Here is a 14,460-nt window from a genome sequence, read left to right as displayed (position 1 = left end):
GCCTGGGCCTGGGTATTGTAGAAGTGGTTTCGGTATCGCACTTTACATGTGGCCCATGGGGGAACCAAAGCCCGGTAATTTTTAATTTTTAAATGTATTTTGATGTCTGTTTCTTAAGTTGGGGTTTCAAACTTTTGATTTTTGTTTTGAAAGTTCGCTTTACTATTCATTTTGCTCGCCATCGGTGCAGCACTGCCCATCGCCGTCGCACCAGGCTGCCTCACCGTCGCCGTTGCACCAAGCTGCTTCGTGGTCGCGGCACCTTCTGGCTCCCACGGCCCGTGCCTGCCATGCCATCACCGATTCGTAGCTTCTTGTTCCAAATCAAAACCGCTTGTCCCAGCCCTCGAAGTTGCCACCCTGCTACCACCTGAGGACTTATGGATTCCATTGCCTTTTCTCTCTCTCTCTCGCTCGTGGATGGTTGTTCTCTATTGGGATGAACCCGACCTGAACGGTTGTTCTCCATTGGGCTGAATCCAAAGACATTCGGTAAGATGAGGAAGGCCGGACGGTGGCTGAAAAGCCTATAGGGTTTGGCCATTCCAGCGGATAGGAGGGAGCGTGAAAAGCATAGGCAGTGGTGGCAGTCTGGCAGATGCGATGCAATAGACTGAAAAAACGGGCTCGGACATCCTTATCATGGCCTGCTACCTCTCCCGGCCTGGCCCGTTCATAGTCGGGCCGGGTCCGGCCCAGGCCGTAAGTCCTGGCACAAAATTGTCAGCCCGGGTCCACCCGGCCCAATGCCCAGGCCTAACCGCAACCCTTCCCCTTTTCCAGCTGCCCCCTGAAAGACGAGCATGGGATAAGGTTCAAACTCAACTTGCGTCCAGCCTGCCACGGGAATAGATATAGAATGTAATACTAGTGGTGATATAGACAGGGACATGCTACACTAGCTCGAGTTTGCAGTAGCTTGGTTGAACCAATTAAGATCGCCCTTTCCAATCTAGGCCTTTTTGGGGCACACCAAGTCAGTGGCAAGCTGATTCAATTTGCTGGCTAATTATTTAAGAGTGCTGCATTTGCTGGGTTTCAACAAATTTAGTAATATTTAAACTTTTTTATTTTAAATTTTTTTTTATACATATTCTTCATTTGTTTGTTCTCGGATGGCCTTTGAATAATTTTAAGTCATAGTTTAAGAAAAATATTACTTTTAAGATGGAGGATTATGGGCCATAATTAATATTGACCAATAGGCCACTAAGGCTTCCAGCTTGGGTCATAGTTTATTGATTGAGGCTATGGGAAGGCTCTTATTGATCAGATCCATAAGAGCCTGTTAGGCATTTATGGCCTCCGACAAGAGATTGTGTGTTATTATTGGTTGGAAATGGTCACAGTACCCCTATTGGTAAAATTAAAACTTCATAAAGGGCAAAAATATAAATTTTTCTCTTATAAAATTACAAAATGCCCTTCTGTCAACCTCTCAAAGTGAGTATCTTCTACTGGATGTCCTAACATATTCCTCCTTTCTTACAGCATCAAAATGGTTATATATATATATATATAACCTTTTCGATATTGGACTAAAAGTTGAAAGAAAATTTTCAAAAACACGCTGAGAAGTTGAATGGCAAGTTAAAGCGCCTCATCTTTTGTAGTGTTAGAAAGACACTGCAGCCTTCAATTTAATAAAAAAGTAGCAATATGGTTATTTCTATCAGGACAACTATTTAAATCAACAAAAAATTACTATTTTGTCTTTTGAAAAAGGAACACGATAAATATATACTACGACTAAGTTTTTCTTGTGTAACTTTATAGCATTAATGAAGAAAAACTTTGGTGCTACTCCCTTTGACTTAAACAGGAAAATAGCTAGTTTGACATCATTAACTATGCATGACTTATTATTACTTAAAGTTGTTAGCAACGAACTAACCAACATGGGCTTTGTTTGTATGCAAAATATCAAGTTATTTTTCTCCCATTAACCAAACTTAAATTAGCAAGTGCATCTTATGTCATAATGTCATGAAACTTGACTGTGTTTTTAATGATATCAAAAAGTTAGGTGTGGTGTCAATTTATCTCCAAACTTTAGTATATACTTCTCTCTTTTTTTTTAAAAAAAAAAAAAAAGGGAAATGGGACATCCGGTGTAACTTTAACGGTCCTGGCCCCAACATTGAATTTGGTTGGCCATTTCCTGTATCTTTAAGCACATGTCCCCATCATCCAACTTGGAAAAGATGGGTAGGGTCATAATTGCTTCTCCAATAGTATTTTCAAAATTGTGTAGAAAACTTTTACAGGGGGGCAAACTAAAGAGCTTCAAAATTTTAGACAGTCAATTTTTTTTTTTTTCGAAAGTTTGAGGGGAACATACTCACTACTGTTTTATCTGTGAATTTTTTTCATACGGTCTCAAAACGAGAATGGTTGCCCTTGCATGTCTATAGGTTTGGAAAAAAGTATCAAATAAAGCTAAGATTAACAATTTTTTCCGGAGTTGTACTAGCAAATTTTAACCACGTAAATGTGTTCCACATAATCTATTGGAAAGAACCAAAATCTTGAAATCAGATATGTAAATGTACATTTGACATTTTTATAACCTTCATTTTCGGAAAAACAGGCAGCTACCAAACCTTTATATACAAAATTTTGATGAGAATTATATAGAATGTCGATTATGGAAAAATCAAATGATGAATATAAAAGGTAAGTTGTTTTCTCAAGGGCCCAAACTATGTTTCAAAAAATGCAAGAATTTATTTAAGGAAACTCATTTTGTTTCCTGATTTCTCTCTTTTTCTCTTATCCTTTAAAGGGTATTTCAGACTCTTAAAAATTTACCTTAGTAAAACATTGTATGTTACTGTTCTACAGATTTACTTCAATCTTTGTAACAGATTCAAGATTGTTCTTTATTGCCAAATGCCCCATTTAGATAGTAATGCTAACACATGATCACACTCATGATACTCATTGCATTTGTTTGACCATTTCCTTGTATCTTTAAATGCCAATGCCTGCCCACATCATCCAACTTTAAAAGGACAAGGGGTAGAGTCAAAAATATTTATTGAAAGGGGTCACCCCTTTCATTATCTTTACCAAAGAAAAAGACCAAGCTTTCTCGAGTTTAATGAAGTCAAGTTCATGTATATTGAACTCAACTCGTTTAGAAGCTCAAGTTTTCAGTTAAGCTCAAACTCAGCTCATTTGTAAACAAATGAAGATCAACTTGACTTTGAGCTATAGATTGTTATGGGCAATTGCATCAGCCTACAAAAGAAGCCTTAGTAAGTTTTTGTTTATTTGTACATGCAGTGGCCCATAAATCTAACAATTTTAGTGTCCTCTAACCAAAAAAAAAAAAATTCTAGCTTCTTCACCGGCCATTTCCATTATTCAAAAGTTAATTTTGATCAAATAAACTATGCCGGCAATAAAGATTGTTGGATTATATATAGGCATTGACGGAGTCAAATGTAAATCGGAGGGATGAGTTCTTTAGAAAACGGAGCAGATGAGGACAAAATTGACCAAGTCGCCAAACACTTCTTCCTCATCATAATCGTCGGTGTTATCAACTAAATCAGCCCATCTGAATGGAATCATTGGCAAACCGATTCTGCCTCATGACCGATTCAGGAGTGCCACTCGTCACACTTTAATTATTTTTTAAAATTTTAAATTATTTTATTATATCTTTTCTGTTTTCTTTTAAATACGACTTTTCGTTTTACTATTGCTAGCTGATTCATCGAATCGGTAGCCGCACCGAATCGATTCGGTTCCTGAACTGATATATTTTGACAACATTATGCTCTGATAGATTTTTCTTCCTCGTGTAAAAGAAAAGTCAAGTGACATCCACTTTAGTTGGTATTAAAAACCTGTCCTCTTATCTGATGCCATCGATTCTGCGCTGTCGTCTCTGTCCTCTCGCCACACTTCCATTTACTGCGAAGAGAGGAAACCATGAGAACGCAGAGTGCCAAGTTTAGCATGTCCATGGATTCTCCTTTTCTCTTGCTTCTTCTTCAGTGGATTGTGTGCTTCCTCTTTGTTGTTGGAAGCGGGGGCCAAGCACAAGGCCGGAACGTCACAGACCCTGTTGAAGGTAAGCTCCGTAACTGATACAGCACAGAAAATTTTCTCCAATCTTTCAGTTTTCCAGAAACATGGTGCGTTGGTTCGAAATTTATAGGAACGCAGAAACCACTAGAAAAATCAAGAGGAAAAAGAGAGGGTGAATCTGTTTGATATGTAGATATCTATCTTCTATAGTGGTACTTTGGTTTCTCCATCATCAGAATGTCAAATTTTGCTTTGTAACAACTGATAGATATCTTCGATGAAAAATTTTAGATGCTTCTCTCCTTGTTTTGATTGCCAGTGAGCGCTTTCAGAAGCATATCAAAGCATTGGAACCTGCCGTCGACCGCTTCATGGAATCTAAGTGAGCCCTGCAGTGGCACAGCCATTGATTCTTCCACAATAGATGACGGCCGCTACAACCCTGCAATCAAGTGTTCCTGCACAAATGGGACTTGCCATATCACCAAACTGTGTGCATCTTATCACCAATTCCTTTTTTCCTGCGTTGTCTTTAGACCATAGAATCAAATCTCTAGTTCCCCAATGTACCACGGCATTTGATTTGACACAAATTGGGATATCATAATTGAACATGCTGCTGCTTTTCGATTTTTATCTACTTGTAAGTCCCTCATGTTTTAACATTGGTGTTTGTTTTTACAGCAAAGTTTATGCTCTGAGTATCACGGGAACTATACCCGATGCTCTTGCAAATCTTACTTTGATGGATAATATGTATGAGACCCTCAACTTCTTCTCTTTTAACATCATCTCCACCACGATCATAGTGGTCACCATGTTTAGCTTCGACATCTTTCAGAATTCTGTCTCAAAATTATCTGACTGGACCATTGCCTGCATTCCTTGGAAAGTTGACCAACATGGAATACCTGTAAGTGATTTGTAACTTTGTAGGCTACTGTTTTTAGTTGCGCTTGTTGCTTTTTCCCTCTTCCTACAAAAATGTTTAGTCGTTTTCTTTGTCAAGCTACAAGTGACATGCCCTTTTCTTGCTGAACAGGACTTTTGGTATTAATGCTCTCTCTGGCACGGTTCCGAAGGAACTTGGAAATCTTACACAACTCAAATCACTGTAAAACACTCTCTTTTTCTCTCTCTCTCTCTCTCTCTCTCTCTCTCTCTCTCTCTCTATATATATATATATATATATATATATATATATATATATTCACCAATTTTTGTTGGTGAATATTAGTCCATATTTTTTTTCTCTCAACTTTTTATTTGCTTCGAATTGAGAGTCCTCGTTATATATATATATATATATATATATATATATATATATATATATATATATATATATATATATATATATATATATATATATATATATATATATATATATGTGATACCTCTAGTTTTTTCATAGTTACCGAGTCTAAAGAAAAATAAAAATATGATAAGTATTTTTGTCGACTAATATTAATCTACATTTTTTTTTTTTTTTCTCTCAACTCTTTATTTGCTATTTGCTTCAAATTGAGAGTCCTGGTTATATATATATATATATATATATCTTAAATACTTAAAAAATGTAAAAGTTTCTAATAAATGTTAGACTGCATCCATGATCGTGATTGCGGTGATGCCATATTACCCTATGTCACGCGAACACGGTAAAATGGGCCACGTATCGGTGTCGACACTCTAACACCTGGATACCGACACTTGGACACGGCAGGATACGTTTTGGATCGGGTCTGGGTCAGACCCGATCCAAACCACTTTACTAACCAGACATTCTTTGTTTTGTTTGAGACTTTTTTTCTTATGACTTATAAGATTGGTCATGAACAATGTTTTGTTTGAAAATCTAAGATTTTCTTTCTTATGACTTATGAGATTGTAAGAGTGAATTATTAATTTAATGTTTTTTTATTTTATTATCCTTTTTATTTTTTTAGAATATAAAATTCATAGTAACCGCGTATCATAAAATTTTGAAAATTGCCGTATCTGCGTACCTGTACTCGTACCCATAAAATACCCATACTCATATCCGTGTGACATAGATATTTCCTAACTGGCCGTCAAGTTATATGTGTCATTTTGTGTGTATAAAAACAAAAACCAAAAAAAGCAAAAAGACTACAGAAGACATTTGTTTTTTAAAATTACAAAAATACCCATTGCATCTTTACTGTTGGGCATGTAACTTTTTCCCCACGTTGTTGGCCTTGTCCGATTATTAGGCATTTGGGGGTGGACAAATTTTTAAAAACTCCTCTTTGACAGATCATCCATCCCCTTAGCTATATATATATATATATATATATATATATACCGAACCTTGTGTGCCAGACTTTATTGAGAACCATATAGGCCAATTGTGAATATTAAGTTAGACATATAAAGTTCAAATTATTATTTAAGTGTCTGAAATACCCCTCAACGGTTGGGATGGCTGCCATCCTTTCTACCGGTGAGGCGGTGGCTGACGGGCTTCCACACCGACACCCAGCAGCTTCATAGAGTGGGTGGCTGCCCCCTGTGACCACTTCCCATGCGACTAGAAAATAAAAAAAACAAATGAAAAGCAAACACGAGCATCATCGAGCGTCTCACTCATTGTTGAGTGTTCCCTTTATGCTGGACACCGGGCATACGGAAAAATGAAAATAAAAACAAAAAGATCAAGTGTGTACGTGCGTACGAGTGTGTGTTTGTCTATGTCTATACTAACTTTAAAATTCTGTTAAACTTGATCAAAATGTTAGTTTTCAATTTTAAAGGTCATCATCACACTCATCATCGATCCTCATTTAGGCGCTCGTCATAAAGGCTCATCTTCACCGTCAATTTGAGACTTGACTCTTGATTTTGGTATTGGGGTTGTTCAACAACTTCTGCTAATTTAATTTACTTAATATGGGTCCCACAATTAGCTGGTAAATTACTCAACTTTTAACAATTCAACATTGTCAAAGTTGATATTACAGGTAGGGATGTCAACTGGTCAAATTCAAATCGGATATACCCTTAACCATATTTATTTTTTCATATATTCACGTATTCATATTCGAATTTGGATTCAAATACGAAACAAAGAAAATTTGAAATATGACTTCGCAATTTGAATACAATCCGAATTCGATTTTAACATTGATGTTCGAATCAGGATCCAAATTTTGAATCGGATCTGGCAAATTTGCAAAATGCAAGAGCATTGGATATATGGTATTTAACTAAATCTAATCTGAATCTGAATCAGATTGGATAGTTATGAATCCAAATGCGAACCTGATCGGATGTCTTGCTAATCCTATATTAATTTTTTTTATACCCAATTTTTTCAGAACAGTTCAGTCAAATATTTGATCCGGATCAGATATATTGGCCTCCCTGATTATAGGTTGGACCAAACTGTTCGCTCCTAGCAGGTGAGGTTGGTTCATTTGTTTTCATTCATTCAAGTGGAGCCCACTCTGCAGGTTGGAGAATTAGACTTAGAGAATATGTTAAAACGTGCTCTCTTAGTTATACAGCATGTATAACTGCTTGCTTGATCCAAAAACTCCAACGTAATGCGGTTAATTCATCATAAATTAACATGATACAAACTTGAAATTTACCTAGTGACCTCTTGTCACTCTATCTCCATGTTGTGCACCTGCAATGATGATCACTAGAATTCATCATCCTATCCAATCACAAACATGAAATCCTACTAAAGCTTGAGATCTTATTTATATGCTTGCTTTGCATGATTTGAAGAGAGACATGCACTATGCCTACATTAGTCGTTGCATCTCATCTCATGTATATAACTTTTACACAAAACACCCAGTTTAACTTCGTTACTGCGAGGGCAACCTGACTAGATATAATCTGGTTTGCTCCCAAATTATCTGTCTTTCCAATATTTACAAGTTTCTAGAGCTCATTTGTAAGATAGCTTTCAAATCTTGATATGAAAGTTTCTCCTGCAACTTCCATTATTTCATGCTTATTTACTGTTTATTTTTTTGTTAACTTGATCTTTTATGTTCCTTCATTTCTTTCTTTATTTTCCCTTAGTAATATTTATAACTAACTGCAGGTTTTAAGATCTGAACGTGCTATTCATGACATCATATTATCCAAATGTATGGGCCTAGATCAAACTAGATCCAGCCATATAGCTACTTGGATCCTTACATTTTCGGTCCAATTTTAGTCCAAGTCTAATAAAATATCAAAAGGTACCCTAAAAGAACATTTTTAAATGCAAAATTCTTCTCTATGGCCACTCTAGGCTAGATCCACATCTGGTCTCAGTCCTCTCATGTGTCTCTTCCCCATGCATTTTCCTTGTGCTCCTGATGCACTCATTTTTCATCTTTCTTCTGTGCTCCCCTTACACTTCCTTTAAGTGGGCAATCAATTTTAAGTGGGCAATCAAGGTTTTTATGTTTTTAATGTAATTAGTCCTAAGAACTATTTGTTTAAAAAAATTATGTTTCAAAAACATCATTAGTAAGATAAATAATCATTTGTATTTCTTGAGTTAATCATTATTAACCTCTTATTGTAAAGATTTTGTGCTAAACAATGTTATTCGTATCGTACCATATATACGGTAGAGGTTTTTTTCTAAACGGTATGCTTACGATATATTGTATGGTTTATCATCTGTATCATACGATACATGCACCGTATTGTGTGATATGAGCGATACACCCTTGTATCATATAATATGAAGAAAAATGATGTTCATTGGGACATTTTGTCCATCTTCAGAAGTCGTTTGATTGCTGTCCATTGAAACAGGACAGACAGGACATTCTGTCCATCTTACTATTGTGTTGTCCTCATAAACAATGATGTTCCTTATCCACTGTTTGATGATTTTAGGAACATAACACTATGTTCTTCTTAAGGTTGGGCTTGGGCCGGGAAAAACCGAGCCCAGGGTGGGTTTGGGCCGAAAAAAACCGAGCCCAGGTCAACCTGACCCGTTTAGATTTAAAAAAAAAATAATTTTTTTTGTTTTAATAATGTATATTTATTATTAATAAATATATTTTATATTTAAAAAATTATTTTATAATTAAAAATTATTTTTAAATTTTAAATGGGTGGGCCCGAGCCGAGACCCGGGCTATCGAGCCGGGCTCACCGACCCATTGGGCCGAATCGGGCCAGCCCGATGCCCACCCTTAGTTCCCCTCGTCTGACCTTTGTTTTACATATGTATGTTCTTGTTCAGTATTTGTTTTATTTTGCCTGTTTGTTTTGTCGGATGTTTGTGTCTTGTGTCACATCTGATATTTGTTTATTTGTTTATGTTTTGTTCAATGTGCACTCAACGATACTTAATTCTTTGGCGGCTGCATGCCAAACTCTCTCTCTCTCTCTCGTAAATCACGTTTTTGATAAACAAAACAAGCCCCAATTCCTTGGGCGGCTGCGTGCCAAACCCTCTCTCCCTCTCTCTCCGTAAGCAAATCCTGCTTTGGATAAACAAAACAAGCAGCAAGAAGTCTATATTATAGAGCTCAATCCATGATACATCGTTGTTACAGCAACACCTAGCATAGGCTACTATTACTACATTTTTCAAAATGTCTGCCAACTATATCGTTCCAACGCATTTGGCCAGAACTATATCCACAAGTGCTTTTTGTTTTTCAACGTGGACATCACATGGAGATTTTGTTGCTCTGCCCATTTCTCCAATATGGTAACATGATATTTCATCTTCTGCCGAAGAAGATGGAGTGCAAGCAATGAGAACACCATAGATCACTCAACAAAGGACTGAAATAAAAAAAAAAAAAAAAAGGAAAGGGAAACGCTTAATAAGACCTTATCTCCTATATTCTAAACACGGTAGACAAAAACACCATGTTTGTTTCTTTGTTTTTTTTTTTTTTTCTTTCCCTTCGCATGATGGCACAACTGCTGATGTTATCATCACTGAACAAATAGGTAGGAAGTGGTAGCAAGTGGGGTGAGAGGAGACCTGCTGTACATCATCTGCATGTATCTCTCATTCAGCACTTGGTTGTGGTTCTGGTTCGGCCTGCTGTTGATGCTGCTCATCATGGTCATTGGATGTGGTTAGTAAGCAGCATTACTGAAGCCATATCCACCAAAATGAGCTCCACCACCTCCTCCTCCATAACGTCCTGCAACTCCCATGGGATACCCACATCCTTGAATGCCATTATGGCTATGAATTCCCAACGTACAAGTAAATAACAACTTATAAGTTGATTATACACAAAGGCAGCTTAAGCAACAAACTGAAATCCCTGAAGCTCAACATCATAGAACAAGCACTTGGCGTTGGGTATCAGAGTACAGGATCCTTAGAGAGGAGCTTGGTGCTGTCAAAGTCCGGGTTGGGGCTGGAGTTGGATTGAGAAATTTTGTGAGATGGAAATCAAAGATTGTAGGACAGTTAAGTTCTGAAATAATCATAAAATTGTGCCATTTATAATGTGCTAGATGTGAAAGGACAAGAAAAATGGAAAAGAGATAGAAATGTTATCATCAAAGAGGCACTTTCAATTTACCGTGGTAGAATGCAAGAACCAAGTCCGGTGGAGCAGAATCCTGCAGCAAATTCATAGCAGCAGCTGATCATAAAGCGAACTTCTACTGCTCAATCGACGACCTTTGCCTGCATTTTCTGCAGATTTTTCAAGAGAAGATCATAGATCTAATGGCACTAAGTAACTTCTGTGAGACGGCAAAGAGAAATTTATGCCCAAAGTCTCTCGAAGACCGAAGCCGCCGCTGGCGATTTCAGGGGGTTTAGGTTCTTTTTCTGGCCAAAAATCGATTATTTCGGTTGGTTTTTCTTTCAATTGAATGTTGAGAATCCAAGAAGACCTTCCAAACTAGGGAAGACACATAAAATCGTCAAGAATCCAACGAAAACCCAAGATCAATCATCCGGTTTACATAGATATAGCAGAAAACACTGAAAACAGAAAACAGTGAGTTTTGATCCATCAAATCCGCATCCCAGGCATGACTTTTCTCTCTTAAAATGGTCAGATCTCATTTTAGACACGCTTAGCAAATAAATCAGTGCAAGAAATATTGATTTTAAGCTTAAAATATGATTTATAGGTTGAAAACGCGCGGCCAATAGCTTCCAATAGAAGGATGCGCTTGGGAAGACAGAAAGGGGGAGAGGAGATTAGGGAGTGCTCGTACCTTGCAGGAATGAAAAATTTCTGAAGTAGCATCTTCAGCAGCAATGGAGGTCACAGCGACCTCCTCGGCAGCACCTTCTGACGCAGCCACGCAGGGTCGTCGTCGATGGAAGGACAAGGCGGTGGGGTGAGAGTCCAGGATCAAGAAGTGGGCAGCGTTGACGGGCAAGAAAATCATTTCCGGAATTGCCGAAAACTATTATCCATTTCCTCTAATTTTCCCCAAGTGTTTTTCTGGGGGAGGCTCGGAAGAGAGAAGGGGGAGAGACGGGGGCGAGGGAAGAAGAGAAGGCGAGGGGGAAACTCAGAAGAGAGAAGTGGGAGAGACGGAGGAGAAGGAGAGAACGAAAAAGGGGGAGCTCGCAGGATGCTCGGGAGCGCTCAGAACGGGAAAAACTCGAGCGACGCTCAGGGGCGGGGCTGGGAACACTGTTGAACAGGGGATGATTTATATCGCTTGTTACCTGTTTTATGGACGCCGTTTGATAAAAAAAAAGTTGATTAAACAGGATACGTATGTTTAGTTTTGACCACCTCTAAGAGATGAGAGGAAAAGATTTTTTCCATTGTCAACAATGGAAGTATTCGTATCGTACGATACGCACCATAGATGTTACGATAGAGGTTTAGAAAACTTATACCGTATGCTTACGATATATTATATGGTTTATCATCTGTATCATACGATACATGCGTTGTATTGTACGATATGGGTTATACACCATATATGTTTTAAAGTTTAAACACTTCTCTCTCTTTCTCTCTCTCTCACATTTTATTTCTAAAGACTCTAGAAAACATGAGAGGAAGAGATCTTGCCCATTGTCATAAAAATCATTGAGGATTCATCTATTTATGTGGGAGAGCCTAAGCTGGTCAGGAAGCTTTTTCGTAGTGAGAATTGTGAGAAGCTTGAAGAAAGAGGGTTTTTTGTTTTCTAAGGTCCTATAAAATTTTCAAGTTTAATTTAAAATTATGATGGTATTATGTTATTTTGTCTGATTTCTTATTTTGAATGTGTTGTTGATATACATGAATGTTCCTTATGTATGATAATTTTTTTATATTGAATACATATTTTTATTTTTTGTTTAATTTTTTCAGATCTTTTAGTATTTTTATGATTTTTTCTCTATTTTTTCTGATTTTTAATATTTTTAAATTAAAAAATTAGTTTTACGTTATGCTTTCATTTGCAAGATGCTATGATACGGCATATAGGTTGGCCTGACCAATACTTTGACAGCATTGGTGCCAAGTATTACATAAAACTTAATATTATACAATTTGTAGCAACAATTTAATATATTAAATGGTTGAGATAACTTCATTTTTAGCTGATTGTATACACACTTTAATTTCATGAAATTTTTGTATCTCTTAATTAAAGATAACTACGGCCAACATTAGCTTTTTATGAAATTTTATTTGTTTTTTATTCTTAAAAAATTTCAAGTCACCTTGATCTCACTTCCACTCTTGTCTAACCTTACCTCTATTTCCTAGTTTATCAAGCTTGTTTAATGCATTTGATCTAATAATTGATTTAATGAAATTCACAATAAATCATAAATATTAATTATATCATGTAAAACTTCTTGAACAATCTTAAATAAGTGTTTACAAACATTAAGTACCAAATTTAGTTTGACCCAAAAAAACCCAAGTTGGCGACAATTTTTCAAAAAAGAACAGAAGTGAATAAAAGAATAAATGAATAACAAAGAATAGATCTTAGGCCCTTAAAGTTCCCTATGTATTATGCTATCATGATACAACAAAATGTGCATTATCTACACGCATTAGGTGGATGGAAGAAACTAACATCTAGTTGAACTAAATTTAGTCAAATAATACACATTCTCTTTATAAATGTGTAAAGTGGAGCAATGTTGGAATGTCACAAATGGTATTTTTGCATGGTATCAAGTGCCCATAGCCATATTTTTTTATGCAAAAGATTAACATCTCTAATTTCTTATTTCGGGTGCTTATTACATCCTTGAATGCTAGTTGATTTAAAATTATTGAAATGCAAATAAATTTAATGATCTTAGACCCATTTTGTGGCAAAACAAACCATGTATCATCATAGGTATTTGGGTTCCCAAAAATAAACTTTGAAAGGCAAAACGGACTTGCAGTATGCTGCCACACATATTACTCCATATTGTGTAAATATTTAACAGTAGTTTATATTATATATTGTAGTATCAAAATTTCTTTTGTTCTTAATGCAACCGTTCAAGTCAAATAACATATATATGTAATCATTTCACTAAAGCTTTTCTGTAAATCTGCAAACTTCAGGTCCTTTGGATCAAATAATTTCTCAGGCCCTCTTCCACCCGAGCTTGGAAACCTGGTGAACTTGGAACAACTGTGAGTAACATGTACCCATGCATACTTCTTGTATTCACATGATTGTATTCCGCACACATATAATGCTCTGTCTATTCATGAGACATGCCAAGTAGGTAGCTCAATCTTTGAGAGGCACCACATCTAGTGGCTGTAGAAGATAGGAATTCAGTTTTCACCCTCATTTATATACTCTAAACTGCTTGTATTTGTTACATATATTAGATTGCAATCTTCATCTATTTCTCATTTTCTAAGTATTCTGATATCTTGTACATTCTTGACATTCAAATGACAGGTATATTGATACTGCTGGCCTAAGTGGTCCAATTCCATCAACATTCATAAATCTAAAGAATTTGGGCATAATGTAAGAAATTCTATATTTTTGCTTAATTTTTTTATTTATTTTCCATTCAGTTATTTTTTACTAATGCAAAATATTGCACGAGGCCAGTCAATCTAATGATTTTCTTTTTTCATAGATGGGCATCAGGCAACCAATTTACTGGAAAGATACCTGACCTTATATGCAAGTTGACGAAACTCACTGACTTGTAAAGAGTTTTTAACATTTTCCTTTTCTATTGCTCTTTTTGTTTTGTTTTTCTTTTTGGTATTGTCATACTCACATGAGTTCATATTTAACTTTATGGGAGTCACAAAAAAGGATACTAGAAAATGGTAGCTACTATATATTTCATGATTAGGTTCCTAGAAGTTAGACAGAGGTTGTTGATGAAGACCCTAAAACCATAGTCATGAGGTTTGGTTGGTCTGATTCAGTCTAAGTTGATTAACTAAACGTAAATAATATAAACATTATTTGACTGACTACTAGCTAGGCTAATCAGTTACCTAGTTCAGC

At 36.4% G+C, this 14,460-nt stretch overlaps 1 protein-coding gene and 1 long non-coding RNA gene across 4 annotated transcripts in view; one reads left to right on the top strand and one right to left on the bottom strand.

Annotated features, from left to right (window-relative positions):
• Positions 1-3,863: 3,863 nt before the first annotated feature.
• Positions 3,864-14,460, top strand: part of LOC116267569 (probable LRR receptor-like serine/threonine-protein kinase At1g56140) — a 28,505-nt gene continuing 17,908 nt past the window's right edge. Inside the window, exons 1-8 of the mRNA XM_031649372.2 lie at positions 3,864-4,084; positions 4,361-4,532; positions 4,726-4,797; positions 4,883-4,954; positions 5,084-5,155; positions 13,542-13,613; positions 13,891-13,962; positions 14,078-14,149. Of these exons, the coding sequence (XP_031505232.1) occupies positions 3,943-4,084; positions 4,361-4,532; positions 4,726-4,797; positions 4,883-4,954; positions 5,084-5,155; positions 13,542-13,613; positions 13,891-13,962; positions 14,078-14,149 (746 nt within the window). The 5' untranslated portion in view covers positions 3,864-3,942. The remainder of the gene's footprint in view (positions 4,085-4,360; positions 4,533-4,725; positions 4,798-4,882; positions 4,955-5,083; positions 5,156-13,541; positions 13,614-13,890; positions 13,963-14,077; positions 14,150-14,460) is intronic.
• Positions 9,523-11,678, bottom strand: LOC116267571 (uncharacterized). 3 transcript variants are annotated; one of them, XR_004175632.2, is made up of 3 exons: positions 11,233-11,678; positions 10,584-10,699; positions 9,523-10,475 (listed from the first exon to the last, which is right to left on the bottom strand). It is a non-coding gene; the product is annotated as an uncharacterized LOC116267571 (long non-coding RNA). The 3 variants fall into 3 exon arrangements; XR_007572065.1 differs by having other exon boundaries at positions 9,523-10,237; XR_004175631.2 differs by having other exon boundaries at positions 9,523-10,415; positions 11,233-11,677.

The sequence above is a fragment of the Nymphaea colorata genome, chromosome 14 (genome assembly GCF_008831285.2).
Source record: "Nymphaea colorata isolate Beijing-Zhang1983 chromosome 14, ASM883128v2, whole genome shotgun sequence".
NCBI lineage: Eukaryota > Viridiplantae > Streptophyta > Magnoliopsida > Nymphaeales > Nymphaeaceae > Nymphaea > Nymphaea colorata.
This window is presented reverse-complemented; position numbering and strand designations above follow the sequence as displayed.